This window comes from Sceloporus undulatus, chromosome 3, assembly GCF_019175285.1.
Source record: "Sceloporus undulatus isolate JIND9_A2432 ecotype Alabama chromosome 3, SceUnd_v1.1, whole genome shotgun sequence".
NCBI classification, from domain to species: Eukaryota; Metazoa; Chordata; class Lepidosauria; order Squamata; family Phrynosomatidae; genus Sceloporus; species Sceloporus undulatus.
The window spans coordinates 235570323-235597812 of record NC_056524.1 but is presented as its reverse complement, the minus strand read 5'-3'; the positions used below and the strand labels follow the sequence as shown (position 1 = coordinate 235597812).

Genomic DNA, 27490 nt, shown 5'->3' with positions numbered 1-27490 from the left:
ATGTATGGAGTTGCTGCCAAAAAGCTTATGTAACTGCTCTAGACATTTCCAAAGGATGCATTGAACTAGGTCTTTTGTTTGAATTCACAGATGACCATTTGAAGAACTACAGTTACAGGTATACCTGCCCTTCAGTATCCAGTACAGAAGGTTGTACCTTATAACCAGGGTAGCTTTGAAAGCTTTTGTTTAGAAATTGCAGCTTTACTCACTACCTGATATAACTACATACTCATGTATATATTATAATATTTCATGAGATTTGAAGGGCTCCAAAAAGATATTTTGATATTACTGTTGAATATATTGTGTTCTCCTAGTGTTTTGAGTGTCTCCCATGAGATTGTTAAAACAACCTAACTATTTGCCTTTCTAATAGATTGCTTGGGTTCAGGGTTGAAAATCTTAAAGGACATATTTAATTAGTTATGAATCTATTGACTGTTAAGAATATATGTTTCATTGTGTAGAAGGAAAGGGTGAGAGTTAAACATTGAACTAGAAGGTGTGACTATTTCAATTTTGTAAGGCAGTGATAATCCAATAATACTTCATCTAACCATTTCTGTTTTTCATGTAGCAAAGAAAAAGCAATAAGAAAGTGCGTGTGACAGTAAAACCTCATTTGTTATACAGAGTAAGTGTTGGTTATTTTAAAATAGCAAGTACAGTTTTTAAATGATATTATCAAATAAAGTGTGCTATTTATAAAGGACATACTGTAATTCCCAGGATTGGAGAGAGAAAAAACATTTTTAAAAAAACCCAACAAGTGACAGGGTTGGTTGGTTTGTTTAAACCAATTTTTTTGAATTAATGTTTAAATGCAAAAAAAAAGAAAAAAAAGAATCTTGCTTATTATATTAATACTGTGAAACAATATTTGATGTATTAGAAAGCGTGATCAACCATGTTTTAACACTTTCTACCATTGGCAATCCAAAGTTATTAGGATTTTGTATGATTGATATCTTTCAGTAAAACTTTGGGAATTGTATTGACAGGTTGGTATCCAACATATAGGAGTATAAAACTATACTGATACAGGACTAAATCAGAAAATTAAGTAGTCAGGTGTTGTAGCCACTAGCTTAAATTATTGTTCTTTGAAAAGTACTCTTTTAAAGTAAGTTGTTTTGGTTGAACTTAGGTTAATTGAAGGATTTCTTTCTGAATGGCATTTCTTGCACTATAAAATTACTATAAAATAAAGTGATTAAAAAGAACCAACAGAAACTTGATGCTAGTCTAAAAATGAATACCAATACACTGTTTAAAACAGTAAAATTCAAAGAACCATTATTAGCCCACTAAGAGGGTTGTAAAATAGCAATAATAAGCAGACTTTTAAAAAAATATGAAAAAGTCCTTTGGTTGAAATCAGGGTTGACCCATGGTTTAAACAAGCCAACTGTACAAATTCACTTGAATCAATCATCAATATTCAATAGTAAATTCATTCTCTTAACAATCAAGTGTTGTTCTATCCATAATAGCGAGATATTGAAATTAACAAGTACTTCATACTAGTTTATATTCAGATGCTTTTTCTTCATCTCTACAAATTCTAACACTGCTGGATTGATCATTCTAAAAATGGTGTTGGCAATTTGGTATACAGTATATATAGACTAGCTCCACTCAATATGTGTTTATCAGGTTATTAATTCAATACAGAAACTAAATTTGGTGAACAACCTCTTGTAAGAACACAGTGTTACTATTTTGAGGTCATTTTTATTGACTGGATATGTTACACAATTAAACCATGTTTGTTTATCTGTTTGTTTGTTTGTTTATTTATTTATTTATTGAATTTATACCCTGCTTTTCACTTGAGATGAGATTCAAAGCAGTTTACAGTAATTTAAACAGGATTAATCTAAAATCTTACTTTACGAAAATTAAAAAATAACAATTTTATTTTTAAGCCTGTGGTAAAAAAAAGTATAAAATACATTTAAAACATAACTACTGATAAAAGATTAAAAATGCAGCACACCACTTCACACACAGACTACCATTGCATAATTAAAATTTAAAGGCCTATCTGAAAGGTTTTCACCTGCTGGTGGGAAGAGAGCAGGGAGGAGGCCAACCAGGAGTTCCACAGCCCAGAAGCAGCCACTGAGAAGACTCTCACTCATATCTTCATCTATGCATCTGGAAAGGGAGTGGAACCAAAAGAAAACCTTCCTCTGCAGATTTTAAAACTCAAGCTGACTTGTATAGGAAGATACTGTCTGTCACCCATTCTTTACCCAAGCCATGTGAAGCTTTAAAGGTTAAAACTAGCACTTCCCAGAAGCAGACCAGTATCCAGTGAATCTGTTTCAACAGGGACCCCTCTGCCAGCCCTGGTCATCAGCATAGCTGCATCATTTTGGACCCATTGATTTTCCAAACAGTTCCCAAAGGCAGCCCCAAGAAAAGCATGTTATAGTAGTCCAAAAGGGATGTAATCCAGGAATATATCAGCTGTAGCTACATCTGACTTCTCAAGGAACAAGCACAGCTGGCACATTAGTTTTAATTGTGCAAGTGCACTTCTGGCCACATCTAAAACCTGGACACCCAGGCTCAATTCTGAGCCCAGGAGTACAACCAAGCTGCAGACCTGAGATTTAAGGGAAGTGTAACTTCCTCATGCACAGGTTGATTCCCTATTCCCTGATCTGTTTTGTGGCTGACTGGAAGCACCTCTGTCTTGTCTGGAATAAATCTATTACTGACCCTAGATACTGGTTTAGTATAGGAACAACTTCTCTGGAATCAGATGGAAAATGGACAGATGGAGTTGGATGTCATCAATGTACTGGTGAACTGAACCCCAAAATTCCAGATGACCTGCCAGCTGTTTTGTTTAAAAATTAAACAGCATGGGGGACAAAACTGAGCTCTTAGGGACACCATAGGCCAGTGACCACAATGTCAAACAGGCATGCACCAGCACGACCTGAGTCCACACCTTCAAGAAGCCTCTGAGTTCCATCCTAGAGAGGTGGCTCAGAAGTATACCATGGTTGATGATACTGAAAGCAGCTGAGGTTTAGCAGGACTAACAGTTCCCTGTGTAGGTAATCCACCAAGGTGACCAAAGCTGTGTCTGGCCCATAACTAGGTGTGAAGCTAGACTGAAATGGATGCAGATAATCTGTTTTATTCAGGAGTCCCTGGAGCTGAGAGGCCACTAAATGTTCTTGAAACTTGCACAAAAAAGGGATATTGGACACTGGCCAATAGTTCTTGGGTACAGTAGAACTCAAGGAAGATTTTTTTCAACAATGACCTCACCACAGCCTCTGTTAGGCAAGATAGAAACCTGCCTTGCTGTAATGATGCATTTACTACTTCCCTTACCCACTGTGCCAGTGCTCCTTTTAACAGCCATAGGTCTGTTATGCATATTTTGGATTTCACTTCTCCAACGATCCTGTTAATATCTCAGGTTGTACAAACTGAAATATACCCAATAATACAGACAAGCAGTGGCCAAGCCACAGTATCACCTACAGCATACAAGTCAGAGTAGATCTGAGTGATTTTAACCACAAAGTGCTGTGCAAATTCTTTCCAGTGGGCTGCCGAGTAGTTTATATACTGCTGTTGTGGAGCAAAATATAAAAGATCCCAGACCATTCGAAACACCTCTTCCAGACAACACTTTGCAAATGCAAAGGTGGTCGTTTAGATGGAATTCTTTTTTGCCACTACTGCTATGGCACAGGCCATTTTCAATCTGATCCACTCTGAGTCTTCTACCATCTCTAATATCCATGTTCTCTCTGTCCAGAGACATAAATCATTTGTGTTGTTCCACAGTCTTACACTGAAACATTATTTGAATACTTATACTATTATTTAAATCTTTGGTTTGTCTTAGCCTTTAGAACAACAGCATGGAATTATACCAGACCGTGATGCAGATTATCGGCTATTTGACCGTGTTGTGAATGTGAGAGAGAACTTTTCTGTTCCCATTGGACTTCGTGGGACCATTATAGGAATAAAAGGAGGTTATTACGTATCTTTGACTTACAGGTGGTGTGACAGATTCTTTATTCAGGTTTACCCCAAAACTCTGACTCCTAAGAATCTTGCCACTCATCCTGCCCTTGTTCTCCATATCCCTTCTTTGCTGGATAGAGTTATTGGGCCTCAGGGTGACCCCTATAAATGTGGACTTGTGGTTGTGTTGTTGTGTGGGTTCTTTAATTTGGTATGTGTGGCCTCTCTCCAGTTCAAGCTTGCCAGCCAGATAGCTTAACAGATAGTCAGAGACAGGTTTAAAACAACAGAAATAGATTTAATGAACATAGTATGTTCAGTAACTACTCCAATATTCTATTCTTTAGGCTCCCCAGTATCATAGGCAGTTCTCCCTTCCTCAAATACATGAATCTTTCTCTAATAACTCAAAACTCTGTCTTTGTCAGCTCAGCACACTATCAATATCAACCTCAAACCCTGCTGAATCTCTTCAGATACGAGCCTCTCCCTTTTGAAACATTCTGTTTTCAAGTTACAACTGCTTCTGGTAGTTTATCTTTCACTCATTCCCATCCTTATTTGACCAAGTCCAGAAGTCCATGTGCTTTATTGCCGTACAAAAAGAGAATAAACAGGAAAAAAGATTCCACCTAAACATTAGGAAGAACTTCCTAATGGTAAGAGCTGTGATACAGTGAAATACACTGCTCCAGAGTGTGGTGGAGCTGCTTTGAAGGTTTTTAAGCAGACACTGGATGGCCATCTGTTGGGAGTGCTCCTGGATACCCTTGGGGATCTCTTCCACTTCTAGCATTCTAAACCTGACACTCTCCTGTGGAACTTCCTGATGTGCAAACAGGTTATGTTGAAGTTTCACATCCCAGTAACTTGGATTAGTAGTCTAGTTGGTGCTGCCTGTGACTTGCTGCTATCTTTCTGGCCATATACTGAAAAATCAGTAGCATTTCAGGTAATGTCAGTGGTCATGACAACATATCAGAAGGAGCTCAGCCCCAACATGGTCCGTGACATTTTTTCCAACCCACCATGCTCAGGATACAGGCAATTGCTTTTGGGAGTGTACAGATAAGGGTAGGGTTGCCATTAGTCAGGACCTCCAAACCGGGACAAATGTAGGACAAAATTTTCAAATGTAGGACCTTTTTTTTGGGCCCTGCATTTGAAAAAGAGCCTCGCTGAGGGAAGCATTCCTTCTCTGCCTGGGCTCCGTTGGAAGCAGCCCAGGTGGAGAAAGGAATCCGCCCCCAGGTAGGCTTTCTTTTCCCCCTGGGCTCCGTTTTTGCCAACGGAGCCCAGGGGGAAAAGAATCCTCGCTGAGGGGAGGATTCCTTCTCCGCACCCAGGGAGGCTTTCTTTTCCCCGCCTGGGCTCCGTTTTTGCCGGCAGAGCTCAGGTGGGGAAAGAAGTCTGGCCTCAGCAGGCGAGGCTTCTTTCCCTCCCTCGGCTCCAGCGGAGCCAAAGAGGGGAGGGAAGCCCCCCGCCAAAGGAGAGAGGCCTACAGAGGCCTCTCTCTTTCCCCCGCCACCGCTGTTGCACACTTTGCAACAAAGCCCGGGGGCGGGGGAAATCCCGGGGGCGGGGCCAACCCGGGGCGGGACCGTGCGGACCAGCCCAAAACCGGGAAAGTCCCGCCCACAGGCGGGATATGGCAAGCCTAGATAAGGGGACAAGGAATGCTCTCCTTGAAGGATCTATGCAGATTTGTTTGTTTTGCACAAATAGTTCTATTCCTAGACTTCAGCTGTGCTTAAGGTTAATTCATTTTCCCACTTGGTTTAAGAAATTGTGTCTTCTAGTTATTATCCCACTCTCTCTCATCCCAAAGTGAAGAAGTGATTCTTGATAGATGTTCAGCAGGCACTGTGAACAAGTCCCATGCATACTCATTCATTCACACACACACTGTACATACTCATGTGTTAGTCTAGAAATTTTAGTCAAAACAATTGACCCAAAAAACCTGAGTCAACTTATCCATAGGTCAGTGTAAGGGCTGTACTGTAACTCTTAACAAAAAGGAACCATCCCCTGTTGAAAGGCAAAAATATAATATGACCTGGAAGCACTGACCACCCTCTACTCTCTCTCATCCAGCCAGCCATTAGCGTGACTACAAATAGTTATAACTGCTGATGTTTTGTAAGTTTTTTGATACTGTTTTACTTTGTTTCATCCTTTACATCCTTTGTTACATGCCCCTAATTTTTACCCTCAACTTACCTATGGGTCATATCAAAATATATGAGTTTTGCTCCAAAACCTGCCCTCGACTTATACATGAGATTGACTTATAGTCAAGTATATATGGTATGCTCCAGCTGTTTGCATTCTATGAAGTCAGGACATGGAGTGGGAAGAATGATCTCTAGGTCCACTACCAACAGTTGTGTGGACCAGGAGGACCACTATTTTATTTTATTTATTATTTATTTATGGTATTTATACCCCGCCCTTCAGCCCTAAAGGCTATCAGAGCGTCTTACAATTATTATTTTCAATTAGACGGTTCCCTGCCCTCAGGCTTACAATCTAAAAGACATGACACAAAAGGAGAAGGGAATGGTGGTGGGAAAGGGGATGAGGTCCAGTGGTTATTCTCTCCCTCTGAGGCCTGGACCAAGGCAGATGGACTGGAAGAAGGGCTCTTCTTCTTCAGGCTAACCCTAGTGGAGCTGGGCCTGCCTGTACACTCCCTCACAGGCCGAAGGATGACAGTTATCATGGAGGGAGGGCTCTTCTTCTTCAGGCTAGCCCTGATGGAGCTGGACCTGTCTGTTCACTAGCTAAAGAATGCTTGAAATGCAGAATGTGATAGCTCTAAAATGGTATTTCCAATCCTCTGTGTGTAACTGACTAGTGGAATCCTACAGATTAATATATTTGTGCTTGAAGAAAGAAATAATTTATGGAAGTATCTTCATGTGTGTTAAATAGTATTGTTTATCATCTATATTTTCTTCAGCCAGCAGAGAATCTGATGTGCTGTATGAAGTACTGTTTGATGAAGAATTTTATGGAGGATTAACAATAAGGTTTGTTCAAGAGAGCTACATTATTTCCATCTTTTTAGTGTGTTTGAGTAGGAAATGTGTAACCACAGCATATTGAAAAGTTGTTATGACTTGTGAATGAAGTTCTTTGCTATCCATATTTCATTAATTCAGCAGCCATGCTTCGAAAAAATTATACATTTTCATTTTATAGACTGGGAAATAGAGGTGAAGAGCACCTCCAGGAAGACAACCAGTGTTCCTCATGAAGGTGCAGTCTAAACTCAGGTTTCTTAGATTAGAGTGTTAGTGTTCTCAGATTCATTTTTTAATATTCCTGTGTTTTGCTATGCACCACTGGCATAAGTAAAACAACTATTTTTATCAGGCTTTCTCTCTTCCTGTAGGAGCTCACCTGCCAGAGGCTACCGCATGCCAGCTAGTGCCTTAATTAACCTTTCTTATGGTAATCGGTCTGAAACAGGAAATCAGAAGCTAACTGCCATAGTCAAACCTCAGCCAGCTGTGAGTCCCTACAGCTCATATTCACCTGAATCATTTTCTGTATCTTCACAAAAAGCACATCTAGGAGGTCTGAACCATTCCCCTCGTTCCCTCTTTGTCCCAACTCGAGTAAGTCCATATTTAGTTATTCCTGAAATTATATCACTGAAAATGAAGATGTTGCTAAACATAGATCCCCATGGATGCTAACTGAACTTTTTTTGATGGTAAAGTTTAGACAAGACTTTATATTAATCAAGATCATATTTGAGTGGATTTGCATTAGAGCTGGAATTTTCAAGAACTTAAAGATGTGCTTTGAGGGTAGGGTATATGTTTGGCATGTATTGTATCCCATAATATTATTGAAGGAGGAAAAACAGATAAGAAAATGTCCCAGTGTAGTTACTGCTGGTGAAAGTGAGCAAGTTATACATATAGGTCTGTGTGCAGTATATTACCAATAGATGTTTTCTTAGTAATTTAATTTGATCCAATGAACTGTAAATACAAAATGGCCATGTTTATTTGACATATTATTCTATTGGCCAAAAAGAATCTCAGCCAAGTAAGGAGTACTCTAAAGAGGAAGAAGCTAGTTGAATAGCTTGTCCAGATGATGATGATGGTGATGATGATGATGATTGTTATTATTATTCTGTGATCTAGCAACTGAATGCAAGGCAGCATAACAGTCTCAAGGTTGAAAACCAGGGCAATTCTGGGTCCCTCCAGAAAGGAACATATACAGTTGGCAATCAAAAACATAAAGTAAGTTGGATTTTAAAAATATATATTTTATTAGTGTGTGCTAATAGATATGTATTGTGTATGGATGAGAAAGAGCATAGGGCTTCCCTGCAGAAGTGAAAAATTAACCCTGGAGGCGCAGTGCTTAAATGCCTGTACTGCAGCCATTCACTCAAAACCACAAGGTAGCGAGTTCAAGACCAGCAAAAGGGCCCAAGCTCGACTCCGGCTTGCATCATTCCAAAGTCGCTAAAATGAGTACCCAGACTGTTGGGGGCAAATTAGCTTACTTGCTAATTAGCCTACTTGCTGTTCACCGCTATGATCTTTGGAATAGCGGTATATAAATAAAACAAATTATTATTATTAGATTTTATTTATTGTTACTGATATATTTTACCCTACCTTTCAGTGTCTTAAAGAGAATGTGCAAAACAGAAAATCACATACCATATATACTTGTGTATAAGTTGACCTCATGTAGAAGGTTTTAGGGCCAAAATCATGGATTTGATATGATGACCCGTGGATAAGTTGAGGGTAGAACTTAGGGGCAGTAACAACGGATGTAAAGGAGAAAATAAAAGGAAAACACCACTTCCCTCCCTCCTTCTCTGTCTCTGGACCTCTCCTGACCATCTAACACCACTTCCCTGGTGCTGAAGGACAAGGATTTAACATAGTTTTTTGTGGGTTTTTTGGGCTATGTGGCCATGTTCTAGAAGAATTTCTTCCTGACGTTTCACAAGCATCTGTGGCTGGCATCTTTTAGAAGATGCCAGCCACAGATGCTGGCGAAACGTCAGGAAGAAACTCTTCTAGAACATGGCCCATAGCCCGAAAAACCCACAAAAAATATGGGTGCCGACCATGAATGCCTTTGACTTCACAAAGGATTTAACAACCCATTGAGAAGAGAAGGGAAGTGGGGAAAAGTGGGGTGTTATGTGGGGCAGAGATCCAGGAAGAGGAAAAGGTGGGAAGCTTTTAAAATCCCATGGAGAAGGGAAGGGAAGTGGGGTGTTCCATGGGGCAGAGATCCAGGGAAAAGAAGAGGAGGAAGGGAAGTGGGTGCTGTCTGGGGCAGAGATCCAGGGAAAGGAGGATGAGGAAGGAAGCTTTTAAAATCCTACGGAGAAGGGATTTACCTCTTTCATACCCACACAAAATGTACCCTGCCTGGGCAGCTCTTTCAGAGATCACTGCCTTAAATTTTATGAAATTTAATTTAAAAAATGAAAAGTCATTTTCACTAGTAAGCTTCAAAAAAGGGCCAATGTGAAACAGTGGGCAACTAACTGCCTTTTGTTTGTCAGTTATTGAGGTAGGTCATAGCTGGTCCTGTTCTGAAAATAGCCCGTTATTACAGAAAACTACATAATCTCATTTTTTCTCTCAATTGTTAAAATTAATACAGAGCAGATCTTGTTTATATGAGTCTGTTTTATTTTTATTTTCCAGCAACCTCAGAACAAACAAGATGATGAATTTTGCAGCATTTGGCAAACTTTACAGAGCTCTGGAAAGTCTCACCCTACTCAACAAAATAGGCATGAGAAGGTTGGTTTCTATCTTGGGGTGGATGTAAAGTGGGAGTTGCATGGTATGCAAGATCTTGTACTGAAAAATCTCTTTTTCTAGGGTGGAATTTTACCTCACTCTATAAAGCTAAGTACCAGTGGCCAGTTTTGCAAACCAGGCTTTAATGAGAGTAGTTTCAAAGGACATCAGAGAAAACAAGAATTGTTTAAAAAATGTAAGTATGTTTATTCAAATATTTTAATTTTTCCTTAATAACATGGAGCTTCCAGTTGGAAAGCATTTATTTGTGGAAGGGCAGGAAGAAACAGTCCACTATGATTGAGTTATTCCCACACAGCAACTGAATCTCCAGAAGCTTAAGTTCTCTTTCAGTTGTGACCACTGAGCTCCTTCTGCTCTCAGTTTTTACTATCCCACTGGACTAACTGGAAACTTATGCTCTTCTCAGTCAAACTTAGGGCCGGAACAGACTGGCAAGAAGGAGCGGCTTGAAGCTGCCCCTGCCGAAGACACATTGGGCCGCTGCAAACACACGCGGCAGTCCCAACCCACCTTGAACTCAGCCCAAGTATTTGTTCCTATTTGGGCTGGGAAAGAGATGGCTTTCACGGCCCTGCTGGAGCCCCAGGGTAGCTTCAGGACACTCCAGTGGTGTGCAGCATGTAAATGCCGCTCCGCCAGATGCTTCTGGGCATCATTGGAGCATGTGGTGTGTAAATGCTGTGCTCCCAAGATGCCTGGAAGGCATCTTTAATAGGCCATCTGTTCTGACCCATAGATAGAAAATAAGGAACTTTCAGAATAATAGTACAGTATGAAGAATAAAAATAGAGAAGCTGAAACAATCACAGAAGAGGAAGTGAAAGATGCAGGAAGGACCATATATACTCAACTGTAAGTCAATCTCATTTATAAGTCAAGGGCAGGTTTTGGGGTCTCAATTGTGCATTTTGATATGACTCATAGATAAGTTGAGGGTAAAACTTAGGGGCATGTAACAAAGGATCTGAAGAATGAATCAAAGGAAAACAATGCTGAAGAACTTACAGAATACCAGAAGCATTACTGTTTGTGCCTACCCTAAAGGCTGAATGGATGAGATAGTGGTTGGGATGGTTAGTGCTTCCAAAACAGATTACACTCTTGCTTTTCACCAGAGGATGGTTCCTCCCCCCCCCCTTTTTTTTTTTTTTTAAGAGTTAGAATACACTGCTTACTCTAATTCTTTCTCTGAGTCAACCCATGGATGAGCCAATTTTTGGGGAAGTCAATTTTTTGACTAAAATTTCTAGACTTATATATGAATATACAGTAAGTGTAAAGGCATATCCCCAGTGATGGCGAACCTTTTAGAAACTGAGTGCCCAAACTCAGTGGCATTCCCACACCAGATGTCACCCAGTACCGAGGGTGGGGGAGGTGGGACTTCCAGGTGGAAAAACACTCAAGAAAAAAATGGAGGACTTGACCAAACCAAAGCTAAAAACAAAACAAAAAGCCACTCATATTAAATCCATCTTTCTCAGCCCTGCTCAAAGTGGAGGACCTTTTGGAATCCCTCCTGGACAGGAGGTTGAAATGGAGGACAGATCCTGAAAAGGAGGAGGACCAAGTCTTGCCACCCTGAGTTAAAAACACCCATATAGATATTGATCTATGCTTCTCAGCCCTGTTCAAAATGCCGCCGCCACTCTTCCTCCTCCTCCTCTTACCCATGCTACCGCTATTGCTCTTCATTCTCCCTCTGCTTCCTCTTCCTCGTGCTACCGCTATTGCTCTTCGTTCTCTCTCCTCTTCTTCCTTCCTCTGCCTCCTCCTCCTCCTCTTACCTGTGCTGCTGCTATTCTTCCTCTGCCCTCTTGCCCTCCCTCCCTCCCTCCCTCCCTCCCTTCCTTCCTTCCTTCCTTCCTCCCCCCTCTTACCCGTACTGCCACTGCTCTTCCTCCTCCCTCCTGCTCTTTCTTTCTTCCTCCTCCTCTTATCTGTGTTGCCTTTGCTGCTATTCCTCCTCCCTCTTGCTCTTCCTTCCTTCCTTGTCCTGTCCACAGGGGGTTGGATTGGATGTCCCTTGTGGTCTCTTCCAACTCTATGATTCTATGAAACAGAGCATGTGGTGAATAACAGAGCATGTGTTGAATAAAAACAATAAGAAGAAAAATAAACTAAAACTGAGTCAAAAGTACCAAATCGGAGAAAACTGTTGTGGTAGAGTGAAATGCAAAACTTCACAAGCTACTTTTTAAAGATGTGCCTAACATAGCTTCTGCAGGCCAGCAAGGCCAGAGGCATGCAAAAAGTGGAGAGCCAAGGAGGAGAGCCGTACACAGTTCTGAACAAACTGTAAGGTCATGTCAGTCAGCAATGAATTTGTAAGGCACAGGAAATGAATAACTGTAATACAACTGATTTACCTAAAATGATAAGAGAAATGCTATCTGATTAATTAAATATGATGAGACCTGCTAAATATGGATAATGCAATTAACTTGAAAATAGCCAATCAATTAATTTAAACCAAGAAACAATACAGCATAATAATAAAATGCAAAGACCAAATGAAATGAATTACAATCCAATTGATTTAAATAAGCAGATTTGGCTGAATATAATGAAATACATTAAAATACACAGAATATCAAAGAGAATGAAAATGATGATAGAAAAAGAGCTATGAACAGGTGGAAAGAGAAAAGCCAGGAAACAGGAAGAGGAAGATATATGTAGACAAAGAATACAAACCAAGAAAGTATCTTAAGAAAACAAAACATTCAAAAAGTTCTGATATGGACATGGACCAAGAGTTATGGGAAGAGGAGATGCTGTATGATACAAAACATGACATTGTTGCAGACTTTTCAGAACAGGAAAATGAAAAGGAATTGGAATAGGCTGTTAAGAGTTTAATGAAGCGGTTATTGAGAATTCTAGGTTTGGATCATAATAGAGTGAGGTCACAAACTAGGAGGGAAGATGATAAACAAGTCAAGTCAATAATTTGGAGAAAGGTAGCTCAAGGTGCAGAGATGCCATAGAGTTATTTAAGGAATTGATTCAGTCTGAATGGAGCATTCCTTTAAATACCAGACATTTGGTAGCATATTCAGATAGACTATATTTCTTTGAGAAGAGAGGCAAAGAATCCCTTTAAGTTCCCTAGTGGATGCACCTATAGCAGTTCTGGTTTCCAGAGCAATAGTCCTATGAGAGGGGGACACGATATTGAAGGAGGTGCATAGCCGCGAAGCAGATAATGTAGTACTTAAATAAAAAAAAATCTTTATTTATAGCCCGCCTTTCCACAGATCAAGGCGGGTTACAATATGCAAAATACACAATTGCACAAGTATACAATGTCATAATAAAAACATCAATAAAACACATTAAAAGGTACAATTAACAACATCCAGTCCAGCTCAAAATGCAAAGCTGTAAAAGGAGAGCAGGAGTACAACTGGGACATTAGGGGAAAACCTGCTGAAAAAGGAAGGTTTTTAGCCCCTTCCTGAATAGGTCGAGGGAGGTGGCCAAGCGGAAGCTAGCTGGGAAGCGAGTTCCAGAGCTGTGGGGCCAAGATGGAAAAGGCCCTCTGTGTTGTTATAGAATATTTTGCATCTGGAACTCGCAACAGTTGCTTCCCGGCTGACCTGAGTGTGCGGGGCGGATTATATGGAGAGAGGCGGTCCGCCAAGTACCCTGGGCCCAAGCCATTTAGGGCTTTATAGGTGATAACCAACACCTTGTATTGCGCCCGGAAGCGAATGGGCAGCCAATGTAGATCTTTAAGCACAGGTGTTATGTGACTGGCCCTGGAGGATCCAGTGACCAGTCTTGCCATGTTCTGAACCAATTGTAGCTTCCGAGAGTGGTACAAGAGTTGCCCCATGTAGAGCACATTGCTTTAAGCACATGAAGCTTCAACGTTGGTTGTAAGACCATCCAGAGGAACAATGGTGGCATACATTGGATGTACGAAGAGATAATAAAATTTATTTAAACAGAACCAAGCATTTCAGAAGAATGGAATCATTGTTTGTGTCTTACAATCCAAGAACATTAGGCCAGAAGGCTTCAAAAGAAGGACTGGGTAGGTGGTTGAGGGCTTGTATTTTCCTTTGTTATGACTGGGAGAAGAAGCTAAGACCAGGGCATTCAACAAGATCAATGGCTACTAGTGTGGCTTATGCAGTGTCCACTTCACTGTAGGACATTTTTGATGCAGCAGGATGGAAAGAGCCATTGACCTTCATGAGATACTATAGACTCATAGATAAATACAGATCAGCAAAGGCAACTTTTGGCAGGATTGTGTTACAGTCAGTGGTGGCTAGCTGAATGTCCCACTCATAAGAAGAGGGACTGGGTAAATACCAATCATAGTGGATTGTTCCTCTGTGCTATCCCATGAATGAGAGGTTGGACTTTCACCTGCCCTTACAGAATACAAATCAGCAGTTAGATGGTAGGTTGGGTAGGGCTGGATAATCAAACTGAGTGGGGAAGGAGCTCAGCAGTGATAACTGAAAAAGAACTTGGGATTCTGCAGATTCAGTTGGTATGCAGGAATAACCCAATCATAGTGGACTGACCCAACTGCCATCCCTAAATGAATAAGTCCAGTCTCTCAATTTTTGAAGGTATATTCTTCTGCTATCCTATTTAGTATAAATTGGTGGAACTGCCAGTGCTTCTCTCTTTTGCTCATACATAAGACACTATTGCCCAAAAACATTTTATCATTTTAATGGCATTTTATTCTTTTAATTTATTTTAATACTGTTAATACTGTAAATAGTTTAATTCTGCTTTAATTGTTTCATTTTGTATATTTGAATTCTTTTAATTTTGAGCCACTTGGAGTCCCAATTTTGGGGAAATAAGTCAGATAGAAATAAATAATACTAATATGGCCCAAATATTTGTAATTACCTCTTAAGAAAGGCCCACCATATTTCATTTTTGGTCATGCTGTAAGATTGACTATTTTTAGTTCAATCTGCTTTACATTTTTATTGTGGTATTTATATTCTGATGACTCTTTTGCTGAGGAGTTGCATCTTGGAGCTGGAGAACTCTTCTATACCTTTGCACCTAGATTCCTCCCCTGTTAATCAGATAGTGTGAGTAAACATGGATATTCCATCGCTTTTGATCAGACAGTGCTAATATAGATAGCAAGAAAGATACTGGTGTGAAAAAATTGTCTCTGTTGCAGTCCTGTTGTCCGCTGAATTCAGGAAGACTTAGTCAAGTGCACATGTATAGGATTGGTTGCACTCTTTTTAAAATGTTGTTTGGTAAAATGAGTATTTGATTGATATAATTAATATTGTATTTGTAGCCAAAGAAGATTGTAAAGATGCAAGAAATGAAGGTGAAAGACATAAAGTATCAAATAAACCGGTAACTATAATCATTCAAGTCTGCTTGCAAATTCTGATAAATGTAGCTCTGTTAATTTGTTTCTTGGGTCACTTTTAGTTACTCTTTTGTGAATGGAAGAATTTATTTATTCTAAGCCTATTATATATATAATTTTGGTAGCCAGTTTGTTTTTCAGAGCCATTGTTTAAAGGATTCATAGTCCTACTGCCAGTTCTCATGAAATCTTGAAACAAGGTCCATACAAATATAAAGTAGTACTGTATGTGAATTTCTTAAGGATCAGTTTCCCTCCTCTCATTTCATGCCACATATGTAGAGAGATCTTGTAGTACCTTTGAGATTAACTGAAATAAGGAAGTTGGCAGCCTGAGTCTACGAAAACTTATGCTGCCAACCTCTTTACTTCAGTTAGTCACAAAGGTGCTACAAGATCTCTCTACATACTGATTCTACAGACTAACATGGCTATACTGTATCTTTGAATTCTTGCCACATAGTATTTTACATCTTTGAAAGCAATTTGATAATTGGCATACAGTGAGAAACTGTACAGAGAAAACAAAATGACAAGAATAGAACTTGGACATAAACCATTTTGCTGTTTTTAAATGCATTCTTGGATTTGTAATATGGTTTAAGTTGGCTGTTGGCTTTGAAGATCCCAGCTAGAAAGACAGAGTGAATATTTATGTAATGGATATACAGATCCATATGTTAAAATTGCAGCTTGAGGGAGATGACCTCTGTAGGTGTTTGGAGTATGATTGTATGGGACTGGGTAGTAAAGATGAGCCAGCATCGTATAGTTACTTGGGCACTGCACTATGATTCTGGAGACCAGAGTTTGAATCCCCGCTCAGCCATGGAAACCCACTGGATGACCTTAGGCAAGTCACACTCTCTCAGCCTCAGAGGAAGGTAAAAGCAAAAACCTCTCTGAACAACTTGCCTTAGGATCACCATAAGTTGGAAATGACCTGAAGGCATGCAACAACAAAGAGAAGATTGTTTTTAAAACTGGTTCTCCATTAACACCTGGCTTAAAAAAATACTGTTTGTAGTCATAGCATTAAAACTACCTTCTCATATCCCTCCCCCAACATGAAAGAATCATTTTTAAATGATTGATTTCTTTTCTTTTCTTTTTTTCTTTTTTTACTGATTTGCATTTAATCTAACATTCTAGTCTATTTTAGAATTTTTCAGGTGCTACCCAGTATAATGTGAAGCTTTTGAAGAGGAATGAGGCTCCAAATATCTCAGCAGAACAAAGGTCAGAAGTTGATGGTCCCAGTATAACTGAGAAGGTAGGTGATAGCTAACCAAATATGAGCAAGTCCTTGAATATATTTTGAAAATAAAATCAGCACAGTAGAATGGTTATGTTTTAATCACTTTAACTACTTTATTTTCTTCATGGAGGTCCTATATGGGATTGCTCCAGACTCTGAATTTTGCAATTTGCTTATAAGTTTAACACGATCCATATGTTAAAATTGCAGCTTGAGGGAGATAACCTCTGAAGAGGAGCTGAGAGTCAGGAGAATATTTTAACCCTTGAAAATTTTAATCCTTGATGGCAGGATATTCTAGTAACTTCTAAATGTGGTTATGGATCTCTCTCTCTACTTTTTTAAACTGTAAGCCCGTAGATTGCCAAAAAGATATTAGATCCTGTATCACTGAATAGCATACACACACACTACACGGTTGTAAATAGAGTTATATCAGATACTGCAGTGAAGGCAAAAAGCTGTGCTGGCTAGGATATGTACGGGCACAGTAGAATGCATGTGGATCATATTCAGTGTTTTTCCAGGAAAGTAAATATGTTAAAGAATTCACTTGGGCAAAAGCCCCTGGTTAAAATTTTGTTGATTTCAGTAAAATTTGAACTTGTTTAATCTTCCCAGATTTTGTACTTTTTATTAGTATATGTCAATATGTATTCCTTAGAATGGAACTGAACTTGAAGGCATCTTAGCATCTTTGAAACTTTTCCAAGAAAAGGAAGTACAGTCATCTTATTCCAAGGAGCCAACAAATGAAGAGCACTTGTCTCCACAATCTTTTGCTATGGTTTGTATATTATGCTGTATTACGTATAATATTAGAATCAATATCCTTGGTTTTGGTTTTGAAGTTAAGATGAACACCATGTACTGTATAGACAAATTAGTATGATAAGATACATACTTTCCTTTCACTTTCTTTTGAAGAAGGGGACACAGATGCTCAAAGAAATTTTGAAGATAGATGCTTCTGACACTGCTGAAGGAAAGACAGCAATTAATGAAGTTTCTACTTCTACGGGTAGGCAAGATTCTTATGGACCTGCCTCACAACATAGACATACAAAAAAGATGGGTATGTCCAGAATATTTTTTCTGTAATTAAATATATTATTGGAATGATTTGGTGCATATACTTAAAATTTGTGTTACTTGATTATGTAATGCAGTGTATTGTCTCCTTCCCCACATAACTCAGTGTAAAGCCCTCCTGATCAGATTCTTGAGATCTCAGCAAAGACGTTTCAGTTGGTAGTAACGTTTTTGCCAACAGTCTCAAGAATCTATCCAGGAGGACTTTAAACTGAGTTATGTGGGGGAGGGAGACAGTACTCTGGAAGGCAAAAGGGCTGGAGAAAATAGTCAAACTGTCATAGAGGGAACAAGGCAAACAGTGAAAGGACCCAACATTGAGAGGCCAAAAAAAACAAAAAACATGCACAGGCAGCAAGTAAAGGGGACATGTGATCTTAGGTGACTCTACACTAATGCACAGAGCATGGGAAATAAGCAGGATGAACTTGAACTTCTAGCACAAAGCAAATATGATATAATAGGCATCACTGACACCTGGTGGAATGAGTCTCATGATCGGAATGTAGAAATAGAGGGGTATAACCTTTTTAAGAGAAACAGGCCAAACAGTAAAGGAGGAATAGCATTATATGTCAGGAATATTTATACCAGTGAAGAGATCCAGAATATCAAAACTGGAAGCCAGGTGGAGAGCATCTGGATAAAAATTGAAGGGGAGTCTATTACAGACACTCAAGTCAGGCAGAGGAATTGGATGATGCCTTTCTAGAACAGATGACCACACACTCACATAGGAGAGATATAGTAGTGATGGGTGACTTCAGCTATCTTGATATTTGCTGGAATTCAAACTCAGCCAAATCCTCAAGGTCTAGCAAATTCCTCACTTGCCTTGAAGACAGTTTCTTTGTCCAAACAGTGGAAGAGGCAACAAGGGAGTCAGCTATTTTGTATCTGATCCTAACCAACAGGGATGACCTAGTTAATGGGGTGCAAGTGGTGGGATCATTAGGTAGGAGTGATCATATTCTCCTGGAGTTTGTTATACAATGGAAAGGAGAAGACAGGCATAGTCAGACATACATTCTACAATTAAGGAAAGCTGATTTTAGTAAACTTAGAGAAATACTTGGGGTGATCCCATGGTCGGGATTACTAAAAGAGAAGGGAGTTCAAGATGGATGGGAGTTTCTCAAAAGGGAGTTACTGAAGGCACAATTTCAAACAGTTCCAATGAGGAATAAAAATGGGAGAGGTTTAAAGAACCCAGGATGGATGACTAAGGAACTTTCAACTGAACTAGGTTTTAAGTGGAACATGTATAAGAAATGGAAAATGGAGAAATCACCAAAGATGAATTCAAACAAATAGCTAGCACATGTAAGGGTAGAGTAAAAAAAGCTGAAGCACAGAATGAACTCAGGCTTGCTAGAGAGGTTAAGAACAATAAAATGGGCTTTTTTGGGTATGTCCGCCACAAAAAGAAGAAGAAGGAAATGGTAGGACCACTGTGAGGAGAAGATGGCAAAATGCTAACAAGGGACAGAGAAAAGGCAGAATTACTCAACACCTTCTTTGCTTCAATCTTCTCAGAAAAGGCAAAGGGTGCTCAACCTGAGGATAATGGAGCAGAGGACAGAAAAGGGGAAATTCAGCACAGAAAATGTAAAGAGGTAGTAAGGAATACCTGGTTAATCTAAATGAATATAAGTCTCCAGGACCAGATGAACTATATCCAAGGGTATTAAAAGAACTGGCAAATGTGCTATCGGAGCCATTGGCGAGAACAGGAGAAATCCCAGCAGACTGGAGGAGGGGAAACGTTGTCCTCATCTTCAAAAAGGGGAAAAAAGAGGATCCCAAAAATTATCATCCAGTTAGTCTGACATCAGTACCAGGAAAGATTCTAGAACAGATCATTAAACAGAGAGTCTGTGAACATCTAGAAGGCAGTTTCATAATCACAAAAGGTCAACACGGGATTCAGAGAAACAAGTCATGCCAGACAAATCTGATCTCTTTTTTTTTTATAAAATTACCAGCTTGGTAGATGAAGAGAATGCTGTGGAAATAGTATATCTTGATTTCAGTAAGGCCTTTGATAAGGTTCCCCATGACATTCTTGAAAACAGGCTTGTACTGTAAAATGTGGGCCAGACAAGGTAACTGTTACATGGATTTCTAATTGGTTGACTGGCTGAACCAAAAGGGTGCTCAACAATGGCTCCTTTTTGTCCTGGAGAGAATTGACCAGTGGGCTCCCACAGGGTTCTGTCCTGGGCCCAGTGCTATTCAACATCTTTATCAATGACTTGGATGACAGAATTGGGGACATACTTATCAAATTTGCAGATGACACCAAACTAGGAGGAGTAGCTAATACCCCAGAGGACAGGATCAAAATTCAAAATGACCTGAATAGACTAGAAAGCTGGGCCAAAGTTAACAAAATGAAATTCAACATGGAGAAATGTAAGGTACTGCACTTAGGGTGGAAAAATGAAATGCACAGATATAGGATGGGGGACACCTGGCTGAACAAGACTACATGTGAAAGGAATCTAGGAGTCCAAGCAGACCACAAGTTGAACATGAGTCAAGAATGCGATGCAGCAGATAAAAAGGCCAATTTGCAATTTTAGGCTGCACCAATAGAAGTATAGTGTCTATATCAAGGCAGGAATGGTACCACTCTATTCTGCTTTGGTCAGGCCTCACCTGGAATACTGTGTCTAGTTCTGGGCACCACAATTCAAAAAGGATGTTGAGAAACTGGAGCGTGTCCAAAGGAGGGCAACTAAAATGGTGAAGGATCCGGAAATAATGCTCTGTGAGGAACAACTTAGGGAGCTGGGGATGTTTATCTTGGAGAAGAGAAGGTTAAGCCCTGTTCAAATATTTGAAGGGATGTCATATTGAGGAGGGAGCAAGCTTGTTTTCTGCTGCTCCAGAGAACAGGACCTGGAATAGTGGATGCCAGCTACAGGAAAAGAGATTCCACCTCAACATTAGGAGGAACTTCCTGACAGTAAGGGCTGTCTGACAATGGAACACACTTCCTCGGAGTCTCCTTTCTTGGAGGTCTTTAAACCTTTGATCCTCCATTTGTTTTGAACTTCAGATCCAAGGAACCTCAGCTAACATGGCTAGCAGTGAGGAATTATGGGATCTGAAGTCCAAAACATCTCGAGGACCAAAGTGTGAGAATCACTGGTGTAATGCTTTTTCAGCCTCTGACATTCAAGTAAGTTGAATTACTCTTTTCAAAGACTTATACAGTATTCTTCTTTCTTGATAGCTGCTTTCATGAGCAAATCCCCTGGCACGGGAGGATCTCAGAACACTCAGGCCATAGAAACTGGTAGTCACCCTCTTCATGGACTACCAAATTCATTGTCCACTCCAGTATCTGAGCTGTCACGTATTTGTTCTCTTGTTGGAATGTTGCCACCAGATTTTTCCTTCCTTAGAACCCCACAGGTAAGTTTAGTTGTGAACTGTAGATCTGCTGAAAAATTAATTAGTTATTGCAACCTAGAAGAAAATGTTTGGTTCATTGTTTAATTCCAGCATAAATAAATAATAAATACTGAGTCAAACGGCATGAATAACACCATCCAAAAAGCAGGATTGAATGCAGAGGACTGAGTCATGAAAACTGGAGGAAGGAACACCAACAATTGAAGATATGTAGATGACATCATAATACTAGCATAAAATAGCAGAGATATGGAAAGATTATTGAAGAAGATCAAGGCAGAAAGTACAAAAGCAGGTTTACAGCAGAACATCAAGAAAACAAAAATTATGACCACAGATGATCTACATAATTTTAAAGTAGATGATGGAGAGATAAAAATAGTTCAAGATTTTCCATACTTGGGTTCAATCATCAATCAAATTGTAGATTGTTTTTTGTCGGTTTGTCTAGCAGAGTTTCTTTCTGACATTTCGCCAGCATCTGTGGCTGGCATTTTCAGAAAATGCTTTGCCTGGAAAAATTGGGTGTATATATACTGTGTGAGTCTGGGAATGCAGGAGTGATTTGCATGTGTATTGTTCTGGGAGGCTAACAATACACATGCAAATCACTCCTGCATTCCCAGGCTCACACAGTATATATACACCCAATTTTTCCAGGGAAAGCATTCTCTGAAGATGCCAGTCACAGATGCTGGCGAAACGTCAGAAAGAAATTCTGCTAGAACATGGCCACTTAGCCTGAAAAACCAACAAAAAAATATGGATGCCGGCCATGAAAGCCTTCGACTTTACAAATTGGAGATTTCAGTCAAGAAGACAGAAGAAAACTAGGACTTTGAAGGCAGCTATGAAGGAACTAGACAAGATCCTGAAGTGTAAAGATATATAATTAAATGCCAAAGTTAGGATTGTTCCATGCAACCATATGTCCCATTTCTGTGTATGTTTGTGAGAGTTGGACAGTGAAGAAAGCTGATAGGTAGAAAATCACTTCATTTGAGATGTGGTGCTTGAGAATAGTTCTGAGAATACTGTGAATCAATAGATGGATCCTAGAGCAAATCAGCCCAAACTCTCCCTGGAAGCAAAGATGACTAAACTGAGCTTGTTGTATTTTGGCCATATCATGAGAAGAAAGGACTCGCTAGAAAAGACTATATTGCTTGATAAAGTGGAGGGCACTAGAAAAAGAGGAAGACCACATTCCAGATGGATAGACTCAATCAGAGAAGCCACAACCATTAATCTGCAGGAACCAAGCAGGGTGATTGAGGATAGGGTGACTTGGAGATCTCTCATATAGGATTGTCATGGGTCAAGGTCAGCTTGAAGGCAGTTAACAAAAGATATTTATCTTCCAGTATTAGTCAGATACAACCCTCAGGACCAAAGAGGTTGATGCTACTGCATTGGACTGAAGTATCAGTTCACCAGATTTATTGAGCAGAGTTATTGAGTTGTACCTGTTTGTGCCTGTGTGCAACTGTGTGCTACTGGTGGAACATATTCCCACTCACATACAAATGCCACATTTTTGTTCTAAAGGATTGGGGTATGCTCTTAAGTAGATCTGGGATGTGCTCATGAGGCACAATGAAGGAGGAGAGAAATTGGAAGTCACACTACATGAATGATAATTAATTCTCTCATGATATTGGATGTAGCCTTTCATATGTGCTTTTGGCCATAGGTATTCTTAATTCCAGGGTTAGGGTTAGAAAACAAAGAGATTGCTTTTTTTAAAAAAAAAGTATGCTTATTTTGCTGTCTTTGTTTATAGTATTTTGTATAAAAATCAGTATTAACATCAACTTGTTTATCTTCCATAGACAATGACCGTTTGTCAAGTAAAGTTGTCAAATGGTTTATTAGTACATGGACCTCAATGCCATTCTGAAAATGAAGCCAAGGAGAATGCTGCATTGTTTGCTTTACAGCAGTTGGTGAGTTCAGTAGTCATAATGCTTTACAAAACCCCAGACTGTCTTTCTTTATTAATTAGGTACACAGTTATTGTGTCTCAGCGAACATCCTTTTTTTGTGCAGAGCTCTGTTGGAATGAACTTTCCACTCCCGCCACCACCAGCAGCACCAGTATTCCCAAATTTTCCACCTGTTGGAGCTCTTGTGCCACCTGGATCTATTCCTCCAGTCTTCACCCAACACAGTGGTAGATTTTATTTTAATTTTGTGTGTGTATGTGGGCGGGTGCTGTGGTCTAACCCTGTATGCAGCCCTCAGCATAATTTGTACAAGGTTTTCTGCAAGTGTTTGATTTAGACCAATCTGTGTGTCCCACCCCCAGCAGCTGTCTATACAGAGGGAAGAAGAGAAAAGAGGGCTGGCAGAAAGAGGGATGGCAAGGAAATGACTAAAAGGGGGACATGCTTGATTTTTGCCTAGTGCTGTGCTTTCCCCACCAGGTAATATCTGAGACTATGTAGATCTCAACCAGAAGAAAGTTCTGCATCCATCTATAAGAGCATTCATACATCTGAAAAGAGGATCAGTCAAAATACATAAATTGCATTTTTCGGAATGCAAAAACTGGTTGTTATTTTTAAGGAGAAGACTTACATTAGAGGAAAGAAGTAACAAAGACAATGTTCATTAATGTCTTGAAAATATGTCTCTAGTGTTCTTGGAAGACTGTACTCTTCAGTCATATTATCACAAAATGTTTTGTGACAAAGATCAGATCAGATTCCCCCACAGCTGAATCAGAGGGTGGGTGAAGAAAGCTACTTTTTCTTGTAGTAATAGAATCTAAAGCAAACTAATTATTTTCACAGCTAATATGTTCCCTTCACCAGCTCATGCATTTGGCCCAGTACGATGGGGAACACCAGTGCCAGTTCATGGCAAAACTTATTATGCTGGTTCATATCCTGGAAACATGCCTTTTTTAGGTAGTGTACCAATTGGCACACATAACCAGTTCATACCTTTACAGGTAAGTTCCACAGTGACCACACATCTAAATGCAAATTCTGTATGCTTATCACATGTTAGAAAGGTAAATGTAATTCTTTTTTAAAAGGTAACTAAAAAAAGGGCTGCAAGCAAGATGAACTCTGAATCTAAGGAATTCTCAGTTTCTCCTCAAGACACACAGTTAAAGATTGAACAGCCAGTAACTGATACCACAAAACTGAATCTCCAGGATGGTTCTTCAGATTCCTTAAGATCTCCTCAGCAAACTGCTCAGTCTGTGATGGGATTTCAAGAGAAAATGGCTTCTTCAAACCCAGTTGCATCCCGTAAAAAATCAACACCAAATGTATCTATCAAGAGAAAGCCTAGAAAATTAGCTGTCAATTTTGGGGCACCCAAATCTTCAGAATAAGCATGGTATCTGGATGACTTTATTAAAAAAAAATAAAAATTTTAGTGTAATAACTCAAAACATGCTTTGAATTGTGACTATCTCCTGTCACTCTATTTTCAATATGTAATTATGTTCACTGAAGAGATTGATTTAATCTGTTTAAAATCCATGAAACACTGAATTAAGGAAACTGATCTATCTGTTGTGCCTCTGTCTCTTTAAAATGATTTTATGGATCTGTCCCTGAAGAGGAGCAATAATATTGACATGGCAGTCCTAATAATTGCTTTCTTTAAACAGAATTGAGACACCAGCGAATACAAAGCATGATTGTTGATGTTGCTGTAACTTTTTAAAGTGATTTATTTATATGTAACCTGAACAAGTTATCTCTCTATTTTTCAGATCTTTCTGATCCATTACAGTATGACTAGATTTTAACTATTGTGACACTGCCACCTTTGTTTTTATGTAAGATTCATTTCTAGGAGTTATGCCAAAGCAGCTTAAGAACTTGGACATTGTCTGACTAAAATTGTTGTAATAAACTGTCTTTAACATACTGGCACCATTAACAAACAAGTGACAAGAAAACCAGAGTAGATATGTTTCAGAAATATTTTACAGAGTAGTGTTTTAAGTACAGGTATGTGAGGAGGTGTCCCTTAATTGTTGGAAGTAGTAATTTGAGTGATTGACTTGATAACCTGTACTACAGATCTGGTATTCCTAGGACCCATCAGAAAACCCAAAAACTTTGACTTTTTAGTGCTTTTATTGATGTTTACCTGTATATATTCTTTGGTCTGGTGTATCCAAAGCATGACTCCTGAATCGTTTATTTTTATTAATATCAGCTATTGTTTGAATGATTCCATGTTTCTGTAGGGCAGAGATTGATGTTTTACCTTCATAGTTTGGAAGATGCTGCAGCACAGTCTCACATTCAGACTCAGTAGTTTCTTCTTTCTACTCAGTGTATAACCTAATATCCTTCAGTTCAAATTTATGTTGCATTGTTAGAGAGATAGATAACATTAAATGGAAAGATGCTATTTTATCACTAGCTTTCAAAATGTCACAATGTTATTTTTAGCATCACCTATTTTGTACAGGATGTGTTGGCTGTCATGCCTCACACATTGCTTTTTCCAAATGGACTTCCATGTAAGAAAATAATGTCTGAATAGTACTATCTGTTCAGGTATCTGAATAGTATGTCTCTTCATACTGCTAAGTAAATGAATCACAAAGCTTTCTAAATTTAAGTTTGTGGATGGAAGAATATATGCATGCACACACATGCAGCAGTACTGTTCTTCAAATTATAGAGCAGTGGTCCCCAAACTTTGGTCATCCAGATGTTTTGGATTTCCACTCCCAGAATTCCTGGCTGTTGACCAAACTATCTGGGGCTTCTGGGAATTGAAGTTCAAAACACCTGGAGGACCAAATTTTGGTAATCACTGCTGGAGTATGGTACTTTAACCACATTCAAATGAGTGTTAATGTGCAAGCAGTAGAACACAGTAGTTTAAGGGGAGTGCCACACTGCACTGTGGGAAATGAGCATCTACCACAGAACCTTATGCACAATTCATCTAAAAGTAAGAAATGGTTTCCTCAGTTATTATTGTTTAGGAGACTGTTTACAGAGATCAGTGGGTCTTAAAAATGGCTTAACTTGGGGCTGAGTCCAGACATTTTTGTTAATATTGCCTGATAATCAATATCGTTTAAATTCTGTTTCATAGTTAGATCAGAGATTTACCAATGTGTCTAGATATGTTATTTAAAATAGTCTTTTGTTTGAGATCTAGGAATATAAATGGCTAATTCACCCTTATTCCAGATACTAGCATCCATTTCTCTAATTCCACCAGACTTACTTTGACCTCTGCATACTAGGACTTAGTCCTATGGAAGGAATTCTGAAAGCTGATTTTCTTTTTTTGACTCAGAACCAGCAAATGTACATCTGTTTATTGTTACTTAATACCAGGGGCTCTTCCTTCTCAGTAAAACTGCCAGTTGAGTTTTCATCAACTTGGTTCCCATCCATGTTTTGTGTTGTGTCTGTTTCACTCTATCTTGTTTTATTATGCTAATTTGGAGGCACCCAGTTTCTAGGTATGTAACATATAAGACATAAAAAATTGGTTTTAGGCATTTTATTCATAATTACATTCTGTTTTTTTATAAAGATTATATGTCTCATTTCTCTCAAAGGATATTTTGTAAATGCTGGATTTTTCACTGAGATCTTGTATAGAGTAGTATTTTATTAAAATCTGAAAGGGAAGATTTTTATGTGTACATTTTGTAGTTTCGTTTTAAAAAAGAAAGCAATTGGTCTGTCTGCCAAGTGAAATGTTTGAACTTGGTATGAATGGGCTGCATCATTGTGTATAGTGTTGTGCATTTCAGAATTCTAGCATTTGGTCATGCAAAAGATTATTAAAAAATATTTTAAATTTGTATGTAAAATAAACTGAAAAAACATATGGATTGCATACTCTGGAGAGCTTTAATACAATAATTTTATAAAAGGCATGCCCACATCTGCTTGCATTAAAAACGTATACAATTATTCTGTGTTCAAAAGGCTTGTTTTCTCATTGCCAGTTAATACTTTGTTTGTTTTTTAAGGATACCTTTCTTTAAAGATGAAACTTACTGTTTGGTGTCATTACAGGACTTGTTACTGTGTGCTTTCAAATCGCTTCTGACTTATGATGACCATGATGACCCTGTCACAGAGTTTTCTTGGCAAGATTTTTTCAGAGGGGTTTTTTCTTTGCTTTCTTCTGAGGCTGAGAGATCACCCAGTTGGTTTCCGTGGTCAAGAGGGTATCCAAACCCTATTCTCCAAAGTCCTAGTCAAACCACATCACGCTAGCTCCTTGTGCCTATTAATCTTTAAGCACATTTACTCCACATGGAAAGAGTATTTGAAGTAGATATTATCTGTGGATGCTCTTAACATGATTTCTCAGTGACCCAACTTGTGTGGAGCAGCCAGTGTGGTGTAATGGCTTGAGCGTTGGGCTGGGACTCTGGAGAACAGGGTTCAAATCCCAGCTGGGCAATGAAGCCCAGTAACACACATCACATCTGTGCTACGTATAAAAAAATGGAAATGAATACATGCTCTAATTTACTGGTGAATGTCT

At 39.1% G+C, this 27490-nt stretch overlaps 1 protein-coding gene across 6 annotated transcripts in view; it reads left to right on the top strand.

The window, feature by feature from the left end:
• Window positions 1-26907, top strand: part of XRN1 (5'-3' exoribonuclease 1) — a 62765-nt gene extending 35858 nt beyond the window's left edge. For 2 of the 6 annotated variants that reach the window (XM_042457049.1, XM_042457048.1), the window contains 16 exons: window positions 581-637; window positions 3884-4016; window positions 6974-7043; window positions 7409-7634; window positions 8175-8276; window positions 9717-9815; window positions 9897-10011; window positions 15136-15197; window positions 16376-16486; window positions 17136-17258; window positions 17399-17546; window positions 20805-20986; window positions 22819-22932; window positions 23036-23159; window positions 23782-23942; window positions 24030-26907. In XM_042457049.1, coding sequence (XP_042312983.1) covers window positions 581-637; window positions 3884-4016; window positions 6974-7043; window positions 7409-7634; window positions 8175-8276; window positions 9717-9815; window positions 9897-10011; window positions 15136-15197; window positions 16376-16486; window positions 17136-17258; window positions 17399-17546; window positions 20805-20986; window positions 22819-22932; window positions 23036-23159; window positions 23782-23942; window positions 24030-24335 — 2133 coding nt within the window. In that variant the 3' untranslated portion in view covers window positions 24336-26907. Of the gene's footprint in view, window positions 1-580; window positions 638-3883; window positions 4042-6973; window positions 7044-7408; window positions 7635-8174; window positions 8277-9716; window positions 9816-9896; window positions 10012-15135; window positions 15198-16375; window positions 16487-17135; window positions 17259-17398; window positions 17547-20804; window positions 20987-22818; window positions 22933-23035; window positions 23160-23781; window positions 23943-24029 lie in introns of those variants that run through there. The other 4 variants (XM_042457050.1, XM_042457051.1, XM_042457052.1 and 1 more) reach the window with 4 other exon arrangements.
• Window positions 26908-27490: the final 583 nt, after the last annotated feature.